This window comes from Ischnura elegans, chromosome 6 (genome assembly GCF_921293095.1).
Source record: "Ischnura elegans chromosome 6, ioIscEleg1.1, whole genome shotgun sequence".
In the NCBI taxonomy this organism is placed as follows: domain Eukaryota; kingdom Metazoa; phylum Arthropoda; class Insecta; order Odonata; family Coenagrionidae; genus Ischnura; species Ischnura elegans.
Genome location: NC_060251.1, coordinates 120,739,439 through 120,766,857, shown reverse-complemented (window position 1 = coordinate 120,766,857; position 27,419 = coordinate 120,739,439). Strand labels below are relative to the sequence as shown.

General features: G+C 38.5%; 1 protein-coding gene across 1 annotated transcript; it reads right to left on the bottom strand.

Annotated features, from left to right (window-relative positions):
• Window positions 1-4,430: 4,430 nt before the first annotated feature.
• On the bottom strand, window positions 4,431-27,350 carry LOC124161609 (polycystic kidney disease 2-like 1 protein). The gene is made up of 14 exons (XM_046537998.1): window positions 27,058-27,350; window positions 26,866-26,976; window positions 26,534-26,664; window positions 25,082-25,213; window positions 21,946-22,070; window positions 21,631-21,855; window positions 16,281-16,509; window positions 15,977-16,207; window positions 12,606-12,695; window positions 12,364-12,516; window positions 11,873-12,078; window positions 10,721-10,845; window positions 4,916-4,982; window positions 4,431-4,736 (listed from the first exon to the last, which is right to left on the bottom strand). The coding sequence occupies exons 1-14, from the start codon at window positions 27,203-27,205 to the stop codon at window positions 4,631-4,633; spliced, it is 2,079 nt and encodes a 692-aa protein (XP_046393954.1). The 5' UTR covers window positions 27,206-27,350; the 3' UTR covers window positions 4,431-4,630.
• Between the last annotated feature and the right edge of the window lie 69 nt (window positions 27,351-27,419).

Below are 27,419 nucleotides of genomic sequence, written 5' to 3'. Positions count from 1 at the left end.
CCAAGATCGTCCTCCGCCACTGCACTTTCCTCCTCTGATGTCAATATCTCCGGCCTGTTTCTTCCGTCATAAGAATCCTCCACTTATTCCTTCCATCTACTCTTTACGTCTTCTCGCTCGGTTAGCATCCTCCCATCTTTAGCCTTAATTTTAGACATGGCTTGTCCTCTTTTGCCGCCCGATAGCGACTTGACTTTGACGTACAACACGCCTACTTCTCCATCCTTTTGGAACTTTTCCATTTCCTCACACTGTCTCTTCCACCAAGCCTCCCTTGCTCTCTTAGTTTCATGCCGTAATCCATTATTAATTTGTCTATACATTCTTTTACCTTGCTCTGTGTCCACGTTCTTCCACTTCCTTCTCTCCTCCATTTCTTTTTCCATTGCCTCCGTAACCCAGGGCTTCTTTATCCTTCTGCCGTCAACGTAGCCAATTCACTTCTCCGCCGCTTTGACTGTTCCCGTTTTAATATTATCCCACCCCTCATGTACAGTCTGTGTGCTTCCAATCTCCGCCATACTATTATCCACAAGTTCCTGATATTCTATCCCAATAGTCCCCTTCAGCGCTTCTACATTCCATTTCCTCGCCTTCATAACTTTCATAAGTCTTTTGAATCTTACGTTGCATTTCATGAGATCTAGGTTGTGGTCTGAATCCGCATCCGCAGCAGGGAAGCTGCTAGAATGTTTCAGTATTCCAAAACCTCTACCTCTGTCTCACCATGTAGTCTATGTGATATTTCTCCATATCCATGGACTTTTCCATGTGTCCCCTCGCCCTTTATGATGATTGAACCACGTGTTTGTGATGAATAATTTTTTTCCTGCAAAATTCTGTTGCTTTCTCTCCCCTGTCGTTGCGTATTCCTACTCCAAAATCTCCTATATCGGGTCTATCCCTCCCTTCCCCGACTGAGGCGTTCCAGTCCCTCATCACTAGCAGATTTTTCTTACTCGGTGTGTCTCTAATTATTTCGTCGAGCTGTTCATACACCTTATCTACTTTTTCCTCCCTATGATTGCTAGTGGGCATGTAAACTTGGACCACCACAAGGTTGGTGGGCCGCGCCTCAATTTCTACCACCAGAATCCTATCGCTTACCTGGTCTATGCCTACCACACGCTTACCCATCTTCCCGTGTAATACTAAAGCTACCCCTCGCTGGCTTTCCTCCCCTCCACTGTATATAACCCTATAACCATCACTCCAATAGTCCCCTCCACCTCACCTCGCATAATCCTAAGATATCTACTCTACCTTTATCCATTTCCCTTTTGATATTTTCTAACTTCCCCGCCCTCATCATAGTCCTCACATTCCACGTCCCTACATTTATAGCTGACTTCTTCTTCTCCATCTTCTTGGTCTTATTTTCTTCCTTCTTCATTGCTGCTGCTGCTGATGACGATGATAAGTCTCTGCAAGGATTTCGCATGTTGACGACCCCGAGGACCTTGCCGACCTCGCTGCCATGACCGACACCCGCCGTTTGCGGACGGGTCCCGGTCGATGAGATTCCGAGGCCCATTTGGCTGTACTCCATGTTTTCAGGGAAGAGATAGTTGGTAGGGTTTCCCACTTCCATTCCAACAGTGTTTTTCACGTGACGTGACCATCACGTGGGATACCTTTCGTCTGGCTCCTACCCTTCGATCTATCTGGCATAGGTGGCCCTACCGGGAACAATTTAGAATTAATCCCGCCAGTGCAGCTATAGGGGTCAAAGGATCGCGCAAGCCTTTCCACCGCGACAAGGTTGTAGCCCAAGGTAAAGGGAGACATAATTTTGCTATTTTTGTACTCATAACTTATCCGTTTTGAGACTTCGAATGCTTAGTTGCTTTCTTATTTTTGTTTATTTTTTTAATATTCCTGAAAAACTCGACCCGAATGCGTGACGACGTAAACAGATATTTAGCTCACGGTTGGAGTCGGTCCATTTCCCATGAATTATGGGCGCGTATAAAATATAGCAATCGACCGTTTGGAAATGCGATCGTGGCGGAGAGTGTAATTGATGGAGGAGAGGGAAACGCAGGGCCAGGGTGAGTGGCCCTGTGAGGCGTTTAGGGCGACGCTCATCCGCTATGCATTGGGGTCAGTCAGTGCTTGAGTTGTTGGACGGCCCCCTTACCTATTATCACGGTGGGGCTGATCGCAGCGATATGCATCGCACGTCGGGGTCGCTCCCGCACGCGCTCAAACCGAAACGCGATCAAGGGCTGCCCTTTGCGAAGCCAATGTTTGCGCCCGCGACTGCTGGGCACAGCGGCGTAACTAGGAATTTGCTTTGGGGGAGGGGGGGGGGATGAGATGGCCTGGGGCGGTTTGAAAAATGACATGCCTGAATTTACACTTTACAACTAATTATTTTCTTCCCTTGGCCTCATTTATTAATGGTAAAATAATTCTTGGACTGTAGGTCAAATGTAGGTCTTTTTTATTTGGTGAATTTTTAGTATAAGAATATATAGCGTTATTTGTGTGAAGTATAGAATGTATAAGTTTTTTTGGAAAATGATTTTTTTTTCGGAATATCCTCGATTATTTTAAGGTTTTTTCCATGAAATATTTTATCGCTCACCTTTAGAGCTCTAAATTTTAGTGCAATTCCTACATTTAATTTATGCTTTTTTATTATTTATATTTGACCTACACTCCAAGAATTATTTTACCATTTACATTTCACATGATTTTAGTATTAAAAAAATTTTAATTTAAGCAGAAGCAGTTCTTGTATTTCAAAACTAGGCAATATTTTGAAATATCTTTTTTATTTCTCTGATGCCTTGGTGGTGATCTATCCCCTCATCTCCCCCCATAGTTAGGCCACTGGCTGCGTATACTCTCTTCACCACTGGTTTTCCAGGAAGAGTGAACTATGACTGCACCTGAGGAAAACCTAATAGGCCACAAATAATTATTTTATGTGGAATAACAAATTTTTGGCTGTTATTCATAGAAAATGCGAGTAGAAGCCTTCGAGAACGGACGTGAATCTATGCTAAGATCCCCTAAATCACGCCAAAGGATTAATAGGGAGTATCACATCGGCTGTTTTTATTGCAGGGCTAATTACTCGTTTTAAACTACCGACATCAATACCCTTGAAAATTATAGTGTGTGTGGAATGAACCCTTATCATAGAGTGCTTTCGTCATCTACATTCAGTGATGTTATGTAACGCAGCAGCAGTAATCGAATTACTGTTAACAAATGCATATTAAGTAATTTTTTATTTTAATCAATTCATTTTTTACAATTATTACTTCTTGTATCCTACTCCTAAGCCCGTGCAATTAATCTTCATATGTTTGCAATCAAAAGTGAAAAATGAAAAAGCAGGAGCAATTCCATAATTTTTAAATTTAATAGTACTGGAAATAGTACTAGTTGTGGAAATAGTACTAATGTAGTGTATTATTAATGTGTTAAATAGTACTAGTTGTGGAAATTTCTCCTGCTTTTTCATCTCGCCTGAAACCTCAGATTATATACAAAAGTGAAAAGTTGAATTCTCATCGAAAGGCAGTTCCAGTGATATTAACCTCATCCAAAGGTGTATAAATTAAAATAATTATTCAAATGCTGGTTTATATGTTAGTACTCCTTGTTTGAAAATATTGACAGCGATTGCATATCATATATGTAAAGGAGAAAAGTTAATAGTAATTGTAATCAGAGTAATTACTTTTTCAAACTGTAATTTTTTATTACAATTAATTACTAACTTGACTGTGTAATTTTAATTGAGTGTGATTTCCATTTTTCCATACTTTCCCCAACATTGTGAGTGCCCCCCTGAATATCTGGCTGCCTCAATTACTTCTCATTTTGTCTGCTGATTTACGGGTACATTATTTATTTTTCATTTTTTTCTTTGACCATCCCAAAAATCATTTGGAAAGAATAAGATCCCATTACAAATCCTATGTAAGTGAAATGATTTTTGCGCTACATATTTTTTACTTTGGTTTCTTATCATTATCAAATTAAAATGTTTAACTTTTATACCCCTGCTCCAATGAGCGTAATTGAATACTGGTCACTTGTTTATGTAATTTATTCAGCAGCTAAATAGTAATATATTTTCTTTTTCCCTTTCTTTGAACACTTATAACTTAACGCTATGCGCAGGGGAGTGATGGGAAGTTGGGGCAAGATGGTACTAGCCTACCGTAATATTTTATCCCTGTTCTAGTGAGGCAAGAAAATTGACAAGACCCACGAATTTGCTTTCTTGGTTTGTAGCCTTTATTTGGAGTTGATTGACAGAGGTAAAATATAAGAGTCAATATCATTTTCACGAAATTGGATTGATAAAGTAATTGTCACCAATAATTTATCCTTAAACCGGGGGAAGTAACACATTAAGCATGATATCATGAATGGAACAGAATGAAAGAAAAAGTCATGAATAGTTTATTTTAATATTTATTGAAGATCAGCAACAATAGCAAATAATTATATTACATATCATTGCAAGATAGAAAACACATGTGACTGGCGCAAAAGAAGTTTACCATGACAAATTAACAATTAAATAATTATTGAATAATAAATAACAGAATCACAATGCAGTTATATGGCACGTATGCTAATGCAAATAAATTTTTTCCATATTTTAAGGCTCTAACGCTTCTTGTTCAGCAAGTAATTGAGCAATCTCCTCAACCCTCCTCACAACATATTCAAAGCTACCTTCTAATTGATTAACCCGTGCCGTCAACCTAGAATATTTGAAGAAAATAATAATGATTATAAAATAATTACTGGCATATATTGACTGTATTTGTATTTGCTTCTTCTAAATTTGTGGCAAAGAAACAACATCTTTAAATCAGGTTTTTTCCAGAAATCAAGGCTAAGCAATAACTAACTATGTGAGTGATAGAGATTGGTGACTTACGCATCAAATTCTTCTGTGGAGATCCCTCCTTTGGACTCTGTGTCAACTTTGGCTGGCTCAGGTTGAACTGTAAAGATTGCATTGATTAGCTTAATGCATGAGGTTCTCGATTGCGAAATGGCACAAATACCATTACAGGGGTAAATTAGCAGCATCATCGACAACATTGAATAATGGTCCCCATCCCACCAAATGCTGGCAGCACATTCCGCCCTAATAGATACAAAACATCCCATCAGTACGTATGCACATAGCATGTATTTTTAAAATCCTCCGATTTTTTATTGCTCCGAAAAATATTTGAATAAAAGAGCGGAAAGTTTTTTCTTGAATTCTGCACTGTACTCAGGATAGTGATTACCAACATTTTATTCAAAAATCCCATGTGAAGAAGATACACGTGGAAGACGCCAGAACATTACATTTCGATCTCATTAAATGCAAGCGCGATGAGAATCTTGTATCTTGCAGTAGTACAGAGTATTCAGAAATATGGTATTACAGAATAGGGATTTAGTGGGAAAACCATGTAAGAAATGGTTAAAAAACAAGGAAAGGAAAATTATGAGGAAAAATCTTTCATGGTTCTACGTATGAAATTAAAGATGATGTATTATTTAAAGGATTGGATTCACTACCGGTAGACAAATTATTCAAGTTTGTTATTACCATCGAAAAGTATTATAATGAAAAATACAAAGTACATTGTGTAACTAATATGGAATCCTCCTTGAGGGACAAAGTAAAATGTAAAGTTAAAAAGTGTATCACCGTTCATGGTGAAAATATTTGTGTGTTGCAGAACCAAAAACATTTAATAATATGCCTTTGAGTTTAATATACTAGATTAATTAAGTGACGTCAAAAGAGAAGTTAAAAAATGGCTTTTGCAATGTTAGAAAGGGTATATAGACATAATAAGATGAAAAATAAAAATTTTGAGAACCAGCTAACAAGCCTTGAATAGCTTAGCAGGACTCAAACTTTCAGCAATGTGTGTACTGCAAAGTACTACAACACTAAATATATTGTTGTTTATTTATTTTTTGAATGGAACAATTAACTGAGTATTTCTACTGAAAATTCTAGGGTACTATTAGCTTATACAATATTAAAAAGGGTAGATTTATTGGTTTAAGGAATGTTAAGAAGTGTAAAGAGACATATGTAATAAGAGGAATAATTAAAATTGAGAACTTGCAGACAAGCTAGTACACATATGTAATAACTTAGCAGGACTAATACTTGTAAGCAATTTATTATACAGTTGAACCCCGACCTATAGTTGATCGTTTTCCCGCATTCATCGTTCGCCGCTCCTGGTCCCAAATGAAGTTCTATAAAGACAATGTAATTTTTTCCGCATCCATCGTTCCCCGAAGTATCGTTTTCCCGCATTGATCGTTTGAAGATCGCGGTCCCGTCGTATAATTTTCCCGCATCCATCGTTTGACGAAAATGAGACGAAGTGTCTACAACGTGTTATTTGTTGCTAATAATGACAGACACAGTTTGAATCTTCCATAGGAGATTGAAATACTATATGGAGAAGCTGAGAGCCGTGGGATAGTTACATTAGCGCATTTCCCAAGATCCGCTATCTCCCTTCATTCAACACTCGCCTCCCTCCTCTGAAGCTTTCCTCTTCTCCTAGATAAAAAAAAGGTCCCAGCTCGCGCAGGGATCGTATTACGAAGACTTTATCCTCGAAAAAAATATCAAGTTGCACGAGAACTATAGAATCGTGTCCGCTCTCCGATTCTCGCCCACTGAATTTTTTCAGCCTATGATTCACCTACTAGCCCAAAAGGTGTCTAACAATGAATTTCGGCAATTGGTATTGTACTTTCATTACATTGAAATATTAGTAATGTGCACGTAATTCAAAAAAGAATGATACCAAACACGACGTATTTCTAACGTTATTTAAGCATTTTAAGCAAGGAAATTGTTAGAATAATACGATGGTGATTTCTGGCGGATCTCGATATCCTCGCAACTGATTGCGAGCTTCTCGGCATTTTTTTTCGAAAACAGGGCGTCAGGTTACAATTTACGAGTTTTTATACAAGTTTCACTACTCACAGTCAGACTTGCTAACGAAGAGATGTCTTCTCAGGAAATTTTGTTTCTTTCTACTAGCATTGGAATTCATCTGCTCATCTGGCGCTAAGGTCATTAGAAAATAATGGGTAAGTTGCCTTATCTTTAGAACAAAAAAATTCATGGCGCAGTCAAATGGTCATGCTTCACGCTCTGCAGTAAGCTCTGCTCACGCCATACGCGATAGCATTAGTGTCGAACTTCACCTCGTACGAGTGGTTCCGCACTTTCCAGGGTGAGTTGACTTGAAACCAGCGAGTGTTTTCCGTGTGGGTTCAATAAAGTCCGGTTTCATTTTTATTAGTTTTATTTTTATTCGTCTTCGGACCATGGCCCTTCCGAAGAAACAAGTGAGAACTTTAAAATATGGATTGAAAATAATTGAAGACAAAGAAAAGAATCCGGGCTAGAAGCGCGCGAATATTGTAGAGCGCCTCGGGTTGTCCGCTAGCACATGAAGGCAGGGGTGGGGGTAGAGCGAGATACCTGGTGAAAATAAAAGTGGGCTGAAGGGCGTGCCGCTGACAATTAACGCAACATTGTTAACGCTTTACGCCTCAATCATATTAAAAATTTAATTGCTAGAAGGGAACATTTCAAGTAATAAACTATATTTGGCCTTTTTGATCCATCTCGCAACCAATCACTGCGTCGGTGAAAGCGGTTGTTTTAAGCATAACATGCACATTGCTCTCGTAAATACGTGTACTCGAAATGGCATTTGATGGATAAGAATTTTTAAATCAAACAGACATGGACAGAAATCCATAATAGCAGTGAAAATGCCGAGTGGAGTGCAAACATTTTTTAGCAAGGTGGCGTACGCGTTCCTTTAGGATATTTGAAAGAGATATAAGTCAAATCAATAATATGACCTATGTGGTTCGATAAAGTAATAATAATCCTGTAATCCGCTAAAATCTTGTTTGAATCCATTAATAAATATCATAATTCGCAAAAAATCCAGCGTTTCCTGGGACATAGGCAACCTGGTCAAACATTCGCGCATTAATCGTTTTCCCGCATTCATCGTTTTTTTCATCCATCCACCTGAAAAACGATAGATCGAGGTTCCACTGAACTGAATTACTGTAGTACATATAACAATAAATATATTATTGTTTCTCACATGTACATTTTTTAAATAATTTAATTATTTATATATTTTAAACAACAAGTTTAACAGAGTAGAATGGGACAGTAATATTTCAGTAGAAATATTAGCATATAAATACGCAATGTAGAAACAATATATATTCAGAGACACACCATATTCAGGGTCGGATTTACCTGAAGTTATGCTATAGGCACCTCTCTCCATTGAGCGCTTCTACTCACCTGAGCCCCCCCCCCTTTTCCCTGATTTTTATGATAAGGCATAGCCACTGGCATGACGTGAGTTTCGGAGAAAAGGAATAAAAAAATATATGGCTGACAACATAAATTTAAGCTTGAATTTTTACGCAGGGGAAACAAAAAAAAGACAATTCAAGTGCAGAAAAGTTTCTCGGGTTTTCCATCAGTTGATGTTTTCCATGTCTCCCGACGTTTCAAGCAGCGATTGCTGTTCATCTTCTGGGAATCTTCTGAATGCGGTTCTTCTAAATCTGACAAATATATATAGTGTGTATATTCTTGTCAAATTTCAAAAGTCAAGTCGCTGCTCGAACCGTCGGGAGACATGGAAAACATCAACCAGTGGAAAACCCGAGGAATTTTTCTGCACCTCATATGCCGGGAAAACCTAAGATCATACATAAAAAATTCAATTTTAAAAACAGCTTGGAGTAAAACTATATGAAAAAGTTTAACTTATATGCAACTAAAACACGTAATGAATACCCTTTCCAAAAATAATGTCTTGATTCATACAACGAAAAGGAAGAGTAACTCCAAAAATAGAATCATTACGCACTGCTGTAACTAAATGAACTGCGGTAGCATGAGATCAGTGGCGGTGCGTGCGTATACGCATGTTAGCAAGTGCACACCCAAAGATGAATAAATTATAAAAGAAAACTATTCCTTTGCAACGCGAAGGATAAAAGTTCTGTCTGCATATGCAAGAAACATGAGCCTCCGAACGCTACAGCTATCTCCTTTTCGAATTCACCGCTCTACAAGTGTGCGATCCCGTGGCATCATGCCGGGCGCATTTTCGCTCTGTGCGATCGCTTGAGGGAGCTCTGGCGGGACGAGGTAAGCGGGGGGGTATGTGCTGTTCAAAGGGGCGATTGGAGCAGACTCAAAACCATGCGAATGCGCACGCGCATGTTTTTGGTGACTGACTAGCAGGTAGTGTAGTGGTGTAGCCGCCACCTACACTACCTGCGCCCAGGATCCTAGTCCGTCTACAGAGCCAATCTGTATGGCCGTTTTCTACACTACTTCCTCAAAGGGTGTAAGGAAAAGAGAATGAATTTCAACTACCGTCACTTGTAAAGGTGTGTTGAGAATAATTATTTTCATACATGCTAATATTATTTCTGTTCATGCAATTTTAAGGGTAGAGTGTACCAGTGATATGTTTTTCTTGCTATGTATTCTATTACGACGAAATATGACGCTCATGGATTAGGATTAACATAATATAATTAAATCATCCTATATCTGCTCTAATGCACACCCTAGATAAATTACCACCAGCCGCCACTGCATGAGATACAGTAAAATTAACTAATTTTAAAACGCTTGAAGAGCAGTGGTATGCAGGGGCGAACCAGGAATTAAAGCTGGGGGAGGGGGGTGTAGGTGCAACTAATATCGGGGTGTGTGGGGGTATGGAATATCCACCAGGATAAGCGGCTGGTGCGAGATTAATAAATTGCGGAATTTTAAGATAAACGGTTCAAAATGGTGAGTTTTACGGCTTTCTGAGGGATATCTTATTAATCCTTACACTATTCTATTAGGAATATCAATCCAATTTAGTAAATGGATTAGACTTAAAAATTTCTCTGAGCTCTGGGGCAGGGTTTTATCCCCCAAAATCCCCCCTCGCTACGCCACTGGTGGTAGGAACTACATTTTCAATTCAACAAAGCCTCCAAAATACAAATATGGCCAACAGCATATCTTTCTGGAATATCTTCAAGGGAAATTAAGGAGCAGATTAAAAACATGAATGAAGGCATAACGGGGCCTGCCTCAAGCACAACGAAAACTACTTCAAAAGTTTCCATCTTGTCTTCTTTTCAGCAAAGTCATTAATTATGCCATCGCAGTTCAAGTTCTGCTACAATCCTAACTAGGCACATTTAAAGCCCTAGCAAAGAGGGGACCCGCAGGCAAACCAGACGGAACCAGCATAATAAGCCTGCTGACGGCGGTGCCCTTCGAGGCGCCTCCAGTACAGATCATTGCCGGTTGCCTAACAGAAGGCGCCCCCTAGAGGTGCACAGATTAGAGCCACACGCAGGCCAACTGCACAAAGAGTGAGTCACAGTGGGAGACGCTTTCGAAGGGGGAGTCGCATGAAATGTGACTTAAATGCCACTCCACCCTTTTTGTGGAGTTGTACATCCTCTCTGATTTTCTCACATAGTGCCCATCACCACTCATGAGTGACACCCACTAAAGCTGTTTCATATTCCACTTTGTGCTCCTAACAGTTGAATGCAAAGTCGAATTCGCTGAGTAGTTTTTCTAATTCTCCCTACTTTAATTTTTATATTTATGAAAGGAAACTGTAAAATTTCAAACCTCTGGGATTGGCCAAGTACAAATCAGCAGCCATTTTATTCAGTTCATCCTTCGTCAAATAGCCATCCTCTTGCAGATTGTATTTTGCAAAGAATGCTTCGATTTCCCAATCTGTGAAGTGGAACCTAGAAGAAATTTCATATATAATTTTTTTCATATTCCTACTCTCCATAAATGTGACGGGTGCCCTTCCACAGATGTCAAATAACATACTTTAATGTGCTTTTCTCCAAGATATTCATGGGTAGAAGTTTTTGATGGCCACACACCTAGCAAGGACCTAACTGAATTCCACAAGTCCTTCCAAAATGGCCTTGTACCAGACTCAGTGGCGCCGACTCCATGGAGCTTGAGGGGGCCCGAGCCCCCTCAAAAATTCGTTATGGGTGTGGGGAAAAAATGTTTAAGGCTTGTTGATTTTTCCCGGAGTGTCCAGATATCGAGATTCGAGTTATAATGGTTCTAATTTTGATCATACGACATACTTCTAAAATGCTTAAAAAACTTCAAACTCAATACTTAAAAATTTCCCGAGCAAGATCCCCGGTTTGGGCCCCCCCAATATTTTTTGTAAGTCAGCGTCCCCGACCAGACTTGACATTCTCACAAGCAATCGTCATTAGCCCTCCTTATCATAGAAAAAGCTTCCTGATTGGCACTTTACATGTTACTCAAAACTTCTCTAGTATCAGAGAAAATTTTCATAAGGTAGTTTCAACATTACTTTTGGAAATACAATTTTTTGTCATTGAAAGTGTACATGTTTTCTGAAACTGGCACAGTGTTGCATCGTTTAAATCCATTCTATAACAGCATCAAAGTACCAACACATCCATGATATGACAATTTTGTCAAAATATTTTTAAAATGAGATGCTTATACCTATGCTCAAGTTGAGAGTGTAAATACCTCAATTTTTGTCTGGAGTATAGTTCACATATGATACGAATTTTTATTGATTAAATGCTGAGTAAAATGCTTCGAGTGATGGCAATTTAAATAAATGAATACACAACTAGATTTTAAAACATAGAAACACAGAAAAAGGGACACTTACAAATTTTTCAGACATTTCCTTGGGACTACCCACTGTTCTCAATGAGAGGGAATGGACTGTTCCTACAAGATAATAGGTATGTACTAAATCTCTACCTTCTCAGGTTGTCCTTGATATCCTTGTATGATATTCTCCCTTCAGGGACTGCTTTGTCTGCATCAGGCTCTCTTCTCCTCCTCTTACTATTCAGTTTACGGGCAAGTTTTTGGAAATACTTCACAAATTCAAAGTCTCGTCTATTTACAGTTATCTCTGTTTTTACTTCAGTATAAGTATCATTGATTATGGCCAGGAACATGTTCTGTGGGAAAGAGGACCATGGATCACATAGTATATCCTTAATTATATTGGAATTACTGTTGCTCATTTACTTTGAACATTCATTTAAATCACACAATTAATGAATAAGCAATATTAATATAAAGGACATAGAAAAATTCAGACAAATTGATACCCTAGCATGAGCATAGGCACCAACTCCCTTTTTCAATACATTTCAAAATTTTCCTCTGGCGAAAAATCACTATAAATTATCGTAACTTGTGAATGCTGACATAAAAATTAATTTATACTGAAAAGTACTTACCAGTAAAATGAAGAATACGGAGAAAACATAGCAAAAGAAGAAGATTGGTCCCAAGATCCTGTTAGCATTTTGCATTGCTTCAAAATCAAATTCCCCCAGGATAATGCACAAGAGGGTGAATGAAGAGTCTCCAAACGATTTGAAGGCTTTGACCTAAAAATAAAACTGTCTTTGTAAACACATCACTATCTTGATTATGTACACAAACTACATAATTAAAACTAGGCATAGCTATAGCTCACCTGGGTGCCAAAAAGGAGATATCCAAGTTGAGCAAAAGCAAAGAATACTATCAAAAACATCACAGCAAAACCGGCAATATCCTTGGATGACTGCAAGAAGAAAAATGTGCCATCAGGCAAAGCTTTCATGAGGGTGCCTCATTACATTCTTTCTTTTTAAATGAGTAGAAAAGGAAAATTCACATGGAATCGGTATTTCTCTCTCTGACTTAATTTCCAACCATGGGATTAACGCCACTCAGTGGCACAGCGAGGGAGGGGTTTTGGGTGATGATAAACCCCCAAAACCCCAAGGCTAAGAGAAATTTTTAAGTTTAATCCATTTTACTTAATGGATTAGAGTTACTTACAGAATAGTGTTTAGGATTAATCAAATATATCTCATAAAGCGGTAAAAATAGTCATTTTTAACCATTAATCTTAAAATTTTTCTGAATTTTTCTGCAACTTCCACTTACCCTGGCGGGTATGCAGTACCCCCAAACCCCTAAGTATTAGTTGCGCCTAAACCACTCCCCCCCCCCCCACCTTAATTCTTAGCTGCACCCCTGATACCACTAATAAAAAACACAGCGATTGAACATGCGCTAACGAGTTGGATGGGTTTATTGTGCTGTAATTTTTGGATTCATAGGTTTATTGTCAGTAATGTAATTGTTTACTCTTTAATGGCAAGATTGGGTACGTAAAGGATAGTGATGCCATTGGTTTTGAAGATGGGAAAACCAAAAGCCATTTAAAATGGGAAGAAAAAATATCTGGAATACATATCAGTTTTGCAATTAGCGTAGGCAATCATCAAAAGAGGTGGAGGACAAGAGTTAACCTGCCTATCGCAAAGCAAAGAGTGATGGATCTGATTCCCGATGGGCGATTGTGTGATGATGTCATGTTCAGATGAGTTGCATGTATTTGAAAGGTTTGGTGTGCGGACACAAGCAGTCAGGGGGGGGGGGGAAATTCTAGAAGGCTCATGAGTGGACCATTCCCAGAATTCAGTGATTTATGCCTAATATGTAACATGTTTCCTGATTAGTTTTTCAGCTCGGTGTAATAACTTACTGTTTGTGATGCCTGGTTTATTATTCACAAATGTATGACTAAGCATATATTCACAATGAATGTTTAATGTGAAATAATTTTAGTTATTCTGTGAGTCAGATCACCATCAAGCTTCACTACTTGTGGAAGTAATAAGGACTTCATTCAACACATTTACAATAATTTCGAGTGATAAAGTGATTTTATGATCATATCAAAGAGAAATAAACTGCTGTAGCCTTGACTTGACCCATTCCTCATTTTGCTATCAATTAATATCAGACAAGCCACGTGTATCTTAAACTGACTCCGACAAACTACAGTCTGAGTGAATACACATACGGTTTGTCCCCAATTAGTAAAGAGATTAAATTTATTCATACCATCTGTGTAATATTTCAAACCCTGCCGCGTGAACGGCGGTGAAATATACAAGAATTGCCATGAGAAAAAATTTCCCTGGACCGGGAATCGAACCACGGACCTTTGGCTTTCCGGGCCACTGCGCAGACCACTACGCTATCCAGGTTCTTTAATTTTTTAAGGTTTTTTCTCATGGCAATTCTTGTATATTTCACCGCCATTCACGCGGCAGGGTTTGAAATATTACACATACCGCTTTGCGCGGCTTTAGCGCAGGTTTGAGGCTCTCAACCGGTTGTGGCTTCTTGGAAATCCTTTCTCCCTCGCGTTGCCATCCTTGATGGACCGCGAGGGCCTAACACCTAGTACCGAGAGCCTCGGTATAATTGCCATGAGAATTAAAGAACCTGGATAGCGTAGTGGTCTGCGCAGTGGCCCGGAAAGCCAAAGGTCCGTGGTTCGATTCCCGGTCCAGGGAAATTTTTTCTCATGGCAATTCTTGTATATCATACCAACTGATTCAGCAATTATGTATTCCTATATTTCTCGTGCAAATGTCCCTTACAGTTTGAGTAAAGCAGGGAAAATAAGTAAGAGAATTTCAGCCATGATGCAAGGCATAGCAAGCGAGGGGTTCAAACGTGCCCAAAATGTTTGAAAAGTACTGACTCATGAAGTATACAAAGCAAATAACCCCCTATAATGTACCACCTCCCTGATTGAACCCCTAAAAAAAAATTTTCTGGCTACATCCTTGTCATGATGACACAAATGCACACTAATGTCATGATGGAAAGTAAAAGTGAATATAAGTTAGCTCTCCATCCATGTTATACAAATCCCTGAGAACATGCACCTTATTTCCTCTCTGCAACTTTATTGTTAAGTAACTTTTACAGATTTCCGTCTGTTAATTAGTCCACATTTGTGACCTCTGTTCTTAAAAATAGGGAAATATAAGCTTTGCTAGTGAGGCTGAGTCATGGTCTCTGGAACCCACGCCACTATTCAAGTTACGCTGAGACTTCATGCCACCTGCCAGGCATGAGACTGTCATTGCTTGTTTCCTTGAGGCTTAGTAGTCATTCTATGGCTAGATTTCTTCCAATATGCATGTCTAGGGAGAGTAGTCGCTGTTTAGATACTCGCTCAGCTGATTTCTTTTAAGTGGTTGGTCATTTTGCCACTAGCAGGCGAGGATTCTCTGTCCCATCCTGAAACATTCTAGTGTTTTACAATGGGTTTTTTATTGGAAAATTTATCTTTTGAATGTTGATAGGGATCAAATAGTAATAAAGAGTTTTGTTCATTGCTGAGGCCAATGAGCTAAGTTTTTCAAATTTGCATACCATGCGTCTGAAATGAGATGCTGTCTCAGATATGCCTAAAACTTGCTCTTTTTGGACATAGTCATCAATTTGTAATCTAGTTATTTTAAATTGTAGGACATGTGGTGGTGGAATATAGAAAGGGGAGGGACTGACTGACCCCTCCCATAATCTGCCATTTGAAAAATTGAAAAGATGTCAATCTTCAAGGTTGGCTCACTAATCACAGTTTTTATTTCACCAGTTTAATGGGCAAAGCTTAAAAATAATTGATGATAAAGGATATGAGAGTATAGAACTGCACCCCCACCCTTAAAACTGCAGCCCTAATCTACACCTGAGCACATGCAGCCGGGAGGAGTGGTTGACACTTAGAAAACCTATAATCTGGGAATGGACACTTTAAATCACTTTTAAAAAAGAGCAAAAATTGCATTTCATTGGCCAGTAAATGAAGTAAAGAGAATCGTAATTTTTTTTTGCAAAACTATGCTTAAAGTTATTATGGAGTGGTAGCTCTCAAATCTTGGTTAAAAAAAAACCGAAAGTCAACTACCAGACTGATTTCCACAACACTAATCTGGAAATAAGGTTAACCATGGTTTTCAAGCATCTTCAAAATTAGGAGGGAAAACTTACCCTTGACAGAGTCTTACTGAGGTCTGTCATTGTCTTGTTGAAGCTCAGGAATTTAAACAGCTTAATCCAAGCAAAAAACACTAAGACAGCTACACCATTGTTAAGTTGGGTTTGACAAAACCCTATGAATTCAAAGTTTGAATACTTATTTTTATCTTGCAGCTTATTTTCAATCATCTCATTCACATCAATGATCCTGTATATGCTGAATCCAATTGCCATCCAGGCTGTCTGCAATGATGGACAGAAATTGTATTACTTTGAAGTTCATAAAGTCACTTTCAACTCTCTTATTTTTACTTACCAACAAAATTATAAGATCCAAATAGCTCCAGAAGCACTTTAAATATTGCCGCCCCATTACGTTCATTTCATAAAGTTCTTCTATCGTGTAAAATACAACGAGGAGAACAAATAATATTTCACAACCCAAAAAGAACTTATCAATTATAGTTTCATAATACAGTAGTTTAACAACATGGAAAGACCATGAAGGAATCACTCCCCCAGTCGGTGGGATCTCCAACACCAGCCTAGAATAAAAATGATTTTCGTACTCTTGGCTTTGATTTACTGTACAGAGAAATTTGTTTTAGACTAAGTTATTTTAATTTACATTGTTAGGGACCACTACACTATACTTTGTCATCATTCTTTTGCATCCATTGTCTGCTGCATTTTAGTCTATAGATGCGGCCTGCCCAGGGTGCAGTGGTAGATCCAGAGAGGGCCTTAGGGGGGCTATATATGCCCCCCTTGGGTATCCAATTTACACTAGATAGAATGGTAATTTTGTTCCGACCCCTACTACTGCCAGGAGGTTATCCCCCAGACCCTCCCTTGTCCCTTTCCTGGATCTATATTGCTGCGAGGGTGCCACAGCTTGGAAGATGAAGAACCTCCTGAAATAGCTCCCAAGGCAGCTGAATATAGCATCAGGAAAATCCTATGGCAAGGAGCTTATTTGAGTCAAATCCGTTATAAAAGATAAACTAGTCACTCAAATTCATAATAATTGCCTAAAGAAAAAATTCCACCAGAACGGAAATCGAACCAGGGACCTTTGGCTTTCAGAGCCAATGTGAACACAACTATGCCATCAAGGTTCGTTGATTTCCATAAAATCGCAGTTTATTAAAACAATGTGGCAGACTGTAGAAATAGATAACTGAAGACAGTGAAAAATTTTCCTCATTCAGTCATTGTTTTACAACTTCAAATTGAAAAAATACAAAATATGCTGCCCACTTTTCATGAGCTGGATTTCATTGGAGTTTTAGCTCATTAACTCATTCATAGAAACACAATCGTTCATGGAAAGAATAGCACACTACGGTGTTGACCTTATGAGATGGACCCTCGAGCCCAAGGAGTAGCAGAGAAGCAGTGAATCCCTTGGCAAGAATCAGCAAGGGCAACAATTTTTCAGCTAAAGGGATAAAGTCATCAATTTCCCTTTGAATAGCTCAAGAACTAGGAATTGGATTGAAAAATGAAAAAATACAAATATATATCCTCATTTTCAAACTGTATCACTGTCAACAATGATTGATAACAGTTGTGTATGAGCCCAATATCAAGGTTCATTCAGTGGTGTCACAGCACAATTAGCAGTCCCAGAACGCACTCTCCTTAACTTTTTTATAAATGAAATATTACTCTGTTTGTTTTTTTAGTACAAGTTACCTCTGAATTATTTAAAATAAATTTTTGTTTTTTTTACGAATGTATATATACTGCAGTTCAGAAATTTTGAGGCACCATAACTGATAAAAGTGTTATTTTATGACGTACCTATGTATATCTTTTCTTAACCAGTGCCGAAATGGCGTTCTGGTGCATTCCGGTACCATGACACCACTCGGTTCACTGTACATATTAAGGAAGGGGAATTAAGAAACGTGGAGAAAGTAGTGATTTTCACTACCATTCTCACTGTAGGTAAGAAATACAGTAAACCTCTCTAAGCAGTCCCAGCGGCTTGGTGGCGTCTTAATCCTCGTATCTCGGAATTTAAGATACATCCCTGTGAAAGTCCCCTATGATAGGCTGAACGAAGAACAAGTGTTTGAATCTTGCATGACTAAAATTGAACTTGACAAGAGAGAAATTTATTTAGTGACCGTCTATCGCTCTCCTTCCAGCAGTTTCAATATTTTTCTCGACAAACTATCCGAACTTCTAGAACTAATTCATAATGACGTTGAGAATCCTTTTCTTATCATTACTGGGGACTTCAATTGCAATGTTCTTCAAGATTCTAGAGAAAAATGGAAATTGTTAGATATTCTTTCTTCTTTCAATCTGAATATCACAAATGATGAACCGACAAGAGTTAGTCATACTTCCGCGACCCTCATTGATTACATCTGTACGAATTTTGACCCGATGTCTGTTGAAATTAAAGTTGTTGTGTCTCATATATCAGATCATTTCCCATTACTTTGCAAAATTGAAGTTAGTTCTTCAAAAATGAGTTCAACCTCATATAAGAGACTCTTCTCTGAAGAAAATATTATCACTTTCTGTGAATTGCTAAATTCTCATGATTGGTCTAGCATTTATCACATGTCCTCTTTTGATGACAGCTTTAATCTTTTTTACTCATCATACCTAGAGTACTTCGACTATTGCTTTCCCATCTTGCCAGTAAAAAGTAGAAGTTATTCAAGGACAAGCTACAAAAAACCTTGGGTCTCGCAAGAAATTCGTAACTTATCGAGGTATATGAAAGACATGGCTCTGTACTTCAATGGTAAAACGGACCCCACTGATAGATGCGAGTATACTGTTTTGAAAAAGAATTATAGGTATATCCTTCAGAATGCCAAGAAGACATACAATAACCAAAGAATTAATAATGCTGCAAATAAAACTAAAGAAATTTGGAAAATTGTTAAAGAATCGAAACATAGCAAGAGTAATAGGTCAGACTTTAAACTCTTGAACTCCCAGGACAATACCATTTTGGATGATAACTTTCAAATGGCCTCTGCCCTCAATGATTTTTTTCTGTCACATCAACTACCCAAATTGAATCAACATACTAAATATTCCCGAACAGTAACACCTTGTAATTCCTTATTTCTTCAGCCTTGTTCTGATTCAGAATTAAGGAATGTTATCCGGAAACTAAGCAATAAGTTTACTGCTGGCCTTGAATGAGATTCCAATGGTTGTAATAAAGCGTTCTTTCCATGCAATCATGTCCCCATTATTATTCTTGATCAATGAATCTTTACGGTTAGGCATTTTTCCAGGTCCACTCAAAGTAGCAAAGATCATCCCTCTGTACAAAGGTAAGGGCAGTCGACAGAGGATGAATTCATATCGTCCAATCTCTCTACTGAATCAGTTCAGTAAGATTTTTGAGGTAGTATTTTATTCACGTCTCATAGCTTATTTGGAATCTCTAAAATTATTATCCACCGCCCAACATGGCTTTAGGAAATCAAGGTCTACTACTACTGCCACTTACCAGGTTGTGAATAAAATATTAGATGATCTGGATAACAGACTAGAATCACTTATTCTCTCCTTTGACTTTTCTAAAGCTTTTGACTGTGTCAATCACGGTCTATTACTGCAAAAACTTGAAATGTTTGGAATTAGAGGTGCAGGCTACAAGTGGATTGAGTCTTACCTGAGTGATAGGCGACAAAGTGTTGTCCTTAGAAGGGATGGAACCAATTTTATGTCCCCTGAGAAAAAAATTGTCATGGGCGTTCCCCAGGGCTCAGTTCTGGGACCAGTTCTGTTCCTTTTATTTATAAATGACCTCCCAGATATGTTTAAATATGTACCAGGTGTACTTCCAGTATTGTACGCTGATGATACCAATGTTTTAGTGTCTGCCACATCAATGGAAAGCCTGACCTTAAAATCTAATGATGCAGCACGTGTCTTACAAGAGTGGTGTAATCAAAATTCTCTCCTCCTCAATGTGGAGAAATCTAATTTAATTTACTTTTGCAACAAGAATAAACAGCAATCACAGATCTCTGTCAAGACTGATGGTAAACCTATTCCACAAAACCTCAGTTCCTCTTTCCTAGGTGTAACTCTTGATAATCAAATATCTTGGGAGGAACATATTCAGAAGCTTCGCAGTAAATTGAGTTCCGTCTGTTATTTGATCCTGTCTATCCGAAAAACTGTAGATATTGATGTACTATTATCAATTTATTATGGTGAATTCTACTCACATGTAATGTTTAGTATACTCTTCTGGGGCCCTAGACCCAATTCCAAAATAATCTTCAAAATTCAAAAGAGGATACTCCGTATTATCGGTAAGGTGCCTGTTTATGCTCCATGTCGCCCTCTTTTTAAGAAATTCAACATTTTACCTCTCCCCTGTGTATATATGTATGCTGTAATTGTCTGTGCAAAAAAGAATCTTTCGAATTATGCAACAAATGGTGATTACCACTGTCATTATACAAGGAGTTCTACAAGCCTCCATCAAACATTTACAAGAACCAAGAACTCAAGTTATGCACCTTGGCACATGGGCCTACTGCTATTTAACAAACTCCCACCAGAAGTGAAGGGAGTCAAAAACATATATCTCTTCAAATCAAAGCTTCGTGAGTTTCTTTTGAAAAAGTTATTTTATTCTGTGGATGATTTTCTTCATCCATAACACCTTGCTTTTTACATGATGTATGGTAATACCTTGTAGTTTTTTGTATCTGTGTATTTTTTGTACCATAATTGACGTGTCCTATATTTGTGAGAACAAATCGCCGGACAAATAAATTATTATTATTATTATTATTATTAAGGCAGGTACTTGTAGGAAAAAATGACTGTATGGAGGGGTGGCCGCTAAACACGGGATTTTGCAGTGAATTACAAAATACTAATGAGCATTCATAAAATACCAATTTGAGCTAATTTTTCATGACCTCTGATCACATATTCGATCAACAGCTATACATAGGTATTTACTTTCTTAAATACCTTTCCTTGATGACACTCATTTATCTCTATTTAATATGACATTTCTCTCCCTCAGCTACGGCGTAACTTTGTCTATTCACCCCATTTTGCATTGTCACTTACAAATCTTCAGCACCCACGAATACCCAACACAGAGTGCCAATTGCAAATATGGTTGATGTTTTTCCTCCGAGACATTTACTCATCCTGAAGCAAATGATGTGTGCATTAGCAAAGCCAGTTTTTAGCCCTGAAAATTCATTTCCCTAGGGAAACTTGATGAGTCGTAGAGGACTGGTACCCTCTAATCCTTTCTTTCCCTTCACTTTCCAGGTGAATTCAATGATAACGTGAGTACATATATCAGGCTTTACTTACTCTTCTTCATACTGTGCCCCTAGATTTATTTTGGATTTAGTGGAGGTGAGCTTTCTCAGTTGCTAAGAACTGGTCATTGGCCAGGAATAACAGTAGCTGTTGAATACAAGGTCATTTTACATAGGGATGATTGGGGAAATCATTATGTTCTACAGGAAAAAACGGCCATTCACAGGGGTGAGCGTTATATAGAGGTGGACTTATGAAGAGGTTTTACTGTTCATCAAAAGTCACTCAAATGATGTCTTACTAAAGGAGATACCAAATTTTTGGATCAAAACTGAAAACCATTGATATCTGTACTCCACTTGTTAAACTTAAGTATTACTCACTTAATGACACAAAATAAGTTAGTGTTGCTGTTGTAGAGAGCAAAATCCAAGAATATTACTCTTGTGGCTCTTGTAATCCAGTTGCTCGCTTTCAAGTTTTCAATAATTTCAAAGGTTGAGTTCTTGTCTCGAGACAAATCCTGGTAATATCCTCCTCCAGGATAGTAGGTGAGGAGGCCCCAGTGGTTTGAGCCCTCAAGCTCTGATTCTGAGTGGTATTTCCACCTGAAAAGATTAATTCCTGTAGATCTCTCACTTTCAAGACAAATCACAAGCATAAGAGTTTTGCAAGCATACATAAATGAGGAAACTTACGCAGTGCCATTTTCTGGGCCGAATGGCTTTTTGTCCTCCGCTTTTGAGGAGAAGTAGTCGTAACACGAAAGGAAAGTCCGTCGGAAGTTATTGTGTATGTCACAAGAGTCGTTTGATACTCTCAGCTTCACCATTTTCCAAGATGATGTCAATGAAATTAAAATACTTTATTTCTTTGAAATTATCATTTAATTTTTTAGCAGGTACTCAATACACAAAAAATGGAGCAATTAAAAAATAAACTGATGCTTACTTACTGGCCAATTCACTCAGACCTGAAATCGTAAGTCATCAAGGGAATTCTGTAGATGTAAGGGCTAAATAATTGACTACAAAAAAGAAATCTTAGTGAAAAATCAAAGGGCCAATCCTCCAAAATTTTAAGTTAAAAAAATGTGGAAGTTGCAGTCCACTTTTCATTTGGTTGGTGATGTTATTATAGCTTTGGTTCCTTAGCTCTTTCTGGGAGAACCTCTCATTGATAGAATTACTCTCAAGAGTGTAAACAACAAAAAACTAAATGTGGGACGCTGAGAAGAAGAGGTAAACAGCTCAAAAAGTGTTTATAATAACGTCAAATCATCAGTGAAAGGGTGAATGAAGGCAATCAATGAAGGCACAGCTCAAGAGTTTGGTGATTTTTAAGGAGTTTGGATTTTTTAGGAAATTGAAAAAAATGGGTCTCCTCATTTTCTAAGCTCTATCATAATCAATAATCGACATAAATTGGTGAACAAGCCCAGTTGTTCATTTAAAATCTTTAAAATCAAAGAGAAAATTTCCCCTCTGGTCCCTCCAGGTACCTATGTAGCTCTTTTCTCTAGGAGGCCCTGCCAGGAGCTTACGGAGAATTGTTAGAAGGCTGCAAGTTCTATTTCTGAGGGAGAGCTTGTGGCAAGACAGGTGAGACCCAAGGTGACTTCGGCCCTGTCACTGATGCCCGTTTCGGGACTCGAATCCTTCATAACTCTTGTTTGTCATTCCTTAATTATGCACTTATCTGAAAAATATTAATCATAACACTTGTCTATAGGCTGCAACCTAAGTAGAAAAGGCATTACACTTGATTCAACATTCTGCAACCCTTGCCCAAAATAGCTATTATATCTTATGGCCCCTACATAGGATATATAATTTAGAAAAAAAATAAAAACCTACCCTTCTATCAACATACTTATCCTTGAATAAATCTACAAGTGCAAAATCAACTGGATAACAGCAGAATGCATAGTCGAAGCATGCAAAATAGGGGGAAGAGAAAGTGGTGGACGTGGGGTGAGTGGAGGCAGCTTGTAGAGATACGGAGGAGACAGCGGGGGGAGAGGGGGAAGATATGGATTTATGGACATAGAATGAAAGGAAGTGAGCCGTATTAATAATGATCAGTGAGCAATACTTTCCATCAAGGTTGTGGCCTCTGTGCATGGGCGAATGAGCCAACACTATAATGATGTCCCCAACTGATGAAATGTGGGCAGCAACTTTTGCATTTTTTAAGTTTGGAGTTATGAGAAAATGGCTTCAACAAGAAGGCTATTTTTAATGGTCAATTATCCATACACCATGTAAATATTTAGATACGTATGTATATGTATGCTCAAAAGTGGGTGTCTGTTTGTCTGTCCCGTATGCATTTCCATACAGCTGCATGTTACCATACAGTTGCAACCAAAGTTAGTACGTGGCTTCATCTCATGCTCCCAGGCTTTGGCCTGTAGTGCTTCTTCTGGTAGTGTCTAACATGTCCTTTGCGTCGTTTTCTCATTGCCATTTGTTACGTCACGTCATACAACTTCCGTGGTTGGACATCCTGCGTGGTAGGCACACTTCTAGACACGCTCAAAGGGATAACATTACTCAAAGGATACTACACTCTTCTATTAATCCTTTCGATGCAAATATTCAAACGTTGTTTTTTTTTTGTCTATATATAAGTACGGACACACATAATGATCAATGTTGAGGAGCAGGTTACAAGCTGATCCCATGCGCTGTATACCGAAATCATTCTTTCCATTGTTTGCTGTTCCATATGTATACCATCATCATGTACGTGATTTGTTCCTTTAGCTAAAAATCCTGCCATGTGATCATAAATTCTAAATTACAAGGTTCCCACTTCTCTGGGTACAATCCTTTGCGAGCAATGCCACGTGGCCCGCTGATCATTCCTAACCAGCTATGAATTTATTTTATAAAATTTAGACTCTGGACCTGAGTGAATGGCCCCATAATTAGGAATATGATGGTATCCATGCGGATCCCACTTGGAAATTCAGCATCCAAGTAGAAACTGTGTGGATCTGGTGGCCATATTTACATAAATCCCACGAAAGGTTTGTCACCAAATTTCCACCTCATCACTTGAATCCACTTGGAATCCAATGACATGATGCAGTGGCGTAACTAGTAATATGCTTTGGGGGGGGATGGTGGGGCATGGGATGGGGACCCCCCCCCCCCCAGGCTACGGGGTTTCTAGGAAAATTTTTGAAAACTGATATGCATGGAAATACATTTTACATAATTTTGGCACCTAAAATTTAACTTAAAGCAGATGCAGTCATTATACGTCAAAAATAGACATAAGTTTTAAATAACTTTTTTTTTGGTCTGAGACTTTAGGGGGGGGATATATCCCCTCATCCCCCACATAGTTATGCCCCTAAAATTATCGATGGATTCTTCTCATTATAGAATGATCTTCTAATTTCATTGGAAAATTAAGTAATGGTTTCGCTAGTAGCGGGGCCGTGTCATCTTTTTGGTGGTGCGGGTTTGCCCCTTCCCCCCTACCTTCCATTCCTTTCCTTTCCCTGGAGGTGTCATCCAGCTCTCATCATGGCAGCGCCTCCTATCCTTTTCCCTTCCCCTCCCAAGGTGCAGTAAGGGTGAAAAGCAAAGGTTTATAGACCCTGCCCTCGGGAGTGTGACCCCTGGAGCCCACCCAGGGGACTCGTTTCACTTGTATCCACTTGATCCCTGAGGGGTTCCACCAATTTGTTCTCACTGGGTAAAATCGATGGGATGACTAAGATTCCTCTTTTTCCTAGTCATACCATTTGTAGCTGGAATAGCCATGCACATATATCCAGCTAATCTACAATGGTAGAAAAAATACTTTAAAAATTGGTACCTGACGAAGGCGTGGTAATCCCAGAAGCTCATTTTCATACAAAACCTTAACACTCTCTGCATCAGATTCATTGCTTGCACTCTTCTGCGCAGAATCCCAGTATAGTTTCTTGACCAATACTTGTTCAGCAAACTGTTACAAAAAAGAGAGGTGCCAATATTTTATTTTTCCTCTCACATTAGTTAGCTACAAAATCACCACTACAAATGCGCAAATGTTTTATCATGCTTGTATAACTTACAATCAAGAAATTGTTGGGGGTTGTTATTGCTTTTTGTCACTTCAGGAGTAAAGTACTACACTGCAGTATTATATTCGACTTCTTATTTGATAGGGTCAAAGAGATATCTATAAATCCCTCTTACCTCAATAGTTGAGAGAGAGGCTGACACGGTCAGATTTAGGCTTGATAAGACCCTAAGCTATTTGAGATAGAAGTCCAGATATAGGTATGTGAGTGCCAAATATGACTTTTGAAATATTGAATTGTCTGTTCCCAAGCAGCAAACAATATCCATCAGATATCTAAATGAGATTGATATATCCAAAACATGTTGTCATTACATGATGGATATGTACTTTGGAAATTTTACATAGATATCCGATAGGGGAAACAACAGAGGAATGGGACAGTGGGAGGTGCAGGACAGCTCATATTTCTTTCTCTTGATTAAAGTTTTTTAGCTCTTGCTTTTCTCGCATGTATGAGAAGCGCAGTAGCAGCAGTTCCTCATAAAATGGCTCCTGGCTCTCCTCTCTGAATGTAACTTAAGAAGAGGATATTTGTTTTCGCACCAATTTTGGCAACTTTCATGAGATGCTTTAACTTTAAATTTCTATTATTTTCATGATGACTTTCTCTCCCTGGAAGCACTGATGAAAATGCATGTCCTTCGGATGCATAGCTGGTAATTTCAATAGCATTTAGTTACTTCTTAAATGAAAAACAAAAAACTTTTCGCTTTCACATGAAATATTTATTCACACATTTACAAGACCATGGTTTCAGCGTAAGACGTCATCATCAGGTGAACTTTACAGAGGTCCTTCACATCATTTTATACCAGGCTAGGAGGGGGAGGGAGGAAGGTAACTAGGTTGAACGGATTGGTCTACAGAGATGAGGGAGGGGGAAAGAACTTGGTCATACGTATCCTCCCCCTCACTTCTTTCTACTGTACTGTAGAAAGAAGTGAGGGGGAGGAGGCTCCCTTAGGGAGGGTATGACAGGTGGAGGGGGGTTCATTTGAGAGAGAGAGGCTGAGGAAAGGGCTCATCATGTCGTGTTCGCCCAGGAATTTAGGAGTGGGAGGTTTAAAAGAGGGGAGTGAGAGTCGTACAAAAAGTTGTTAACCAAATTGTCATTGGAACGTACATGCTGCTCAAAGATGGGAGGAATGTGTCAATCATTATTAATAACATGAGCGATGAGTGATTGAACTAGTTACCTACATTCCAAAAATCTTCGATTTGAGAAGCTTCTCGAAAGCTGCCTCCTTGGTCATCAAATGGTGAATCCAGAAAAAGAGAGGATATGGCATTTTTGAAGTAAAATCTCTCAGAACCAGCAATTCTAAACGCCACTGAAAAAATTATCATCGAATATTAAATATACAAAGTAGTTAGTAGGCCAAAATATCAAAGTTACAGCTTAATCTTTGAAGAAATTTAATAAAGCCTATGCTTCACGAGTTGTAGCTAACCTACTTAATGCCCATGGACATTTAATCTCTCTTCCAAAGGTATTAAAATAGATATTTAGAATTACTGGTGGTTCTACTCACATATACAAAGAACGGTCAGGAATAAAACAAAAATCATAAATTCTTTCACAGCAATTCTCACGTAGGTTCCTACATCTGCTTGGCTAGTCGTCTGCTTTGTGCGCAGAATATCTTTAAGACAGTGATAATAGATTATTAGTAAAAAAAGGTAAGTTTCCTTTGAAAACGAGAATTAAGGGAAAACTGTCGTACTTTGGTACCAATGCTTAAAGCTAGGGCCTGTCACCTCGTCGGGCTCTTCGTTAATGGGAATTTCCACTGACTTTTTCCCACTGGAATGCAATGACGTCCTTCCAGGCGTGCTGTGTAAATCGGACGATCCTCTCCTCCTACGACTCATTTGTGCAAAATGTGAATATGCAAATCCCAAAAATAACAAGGATCAATGAAATAAATATCCTTTATAGGTATAAAATCAACACACAATCCCAGATAAGTAAGAATTGCTGATGATTACAAATCAAAGCAGTTTAATTACGTGCCAAATGTGTTAAACAAAAGAGAAGCGAATATATCGAAAAATTCGTCGTGCAGTGCCCCCGTTTGTCCTTAAT

Bases quoted from the DNA above. Each gene is read 5' to 3' on its own strand.
- LOC124161609 (XM_046537998.1), bottom strand. From the start codon at position 27,205: ATGAGTCGTAGGAGGAGAGGATCGTCCGATTTACACAGCACGCCTGGA. The intron at 22,071-25,081 runs GTACCAATTTTT...AAAATGGTGAAG, and splicing joins GATTACCACGCCTTCGTCAG to CTGAGAGTATCAAACGACTC. The intron at 4,983-10,720 runs GTTTGAAATTTT...CAATCTTTACAG, and splicing joins GTACTTGGCCAATCCCAGAG to TTCAACCTGAGCCAGCCAAA.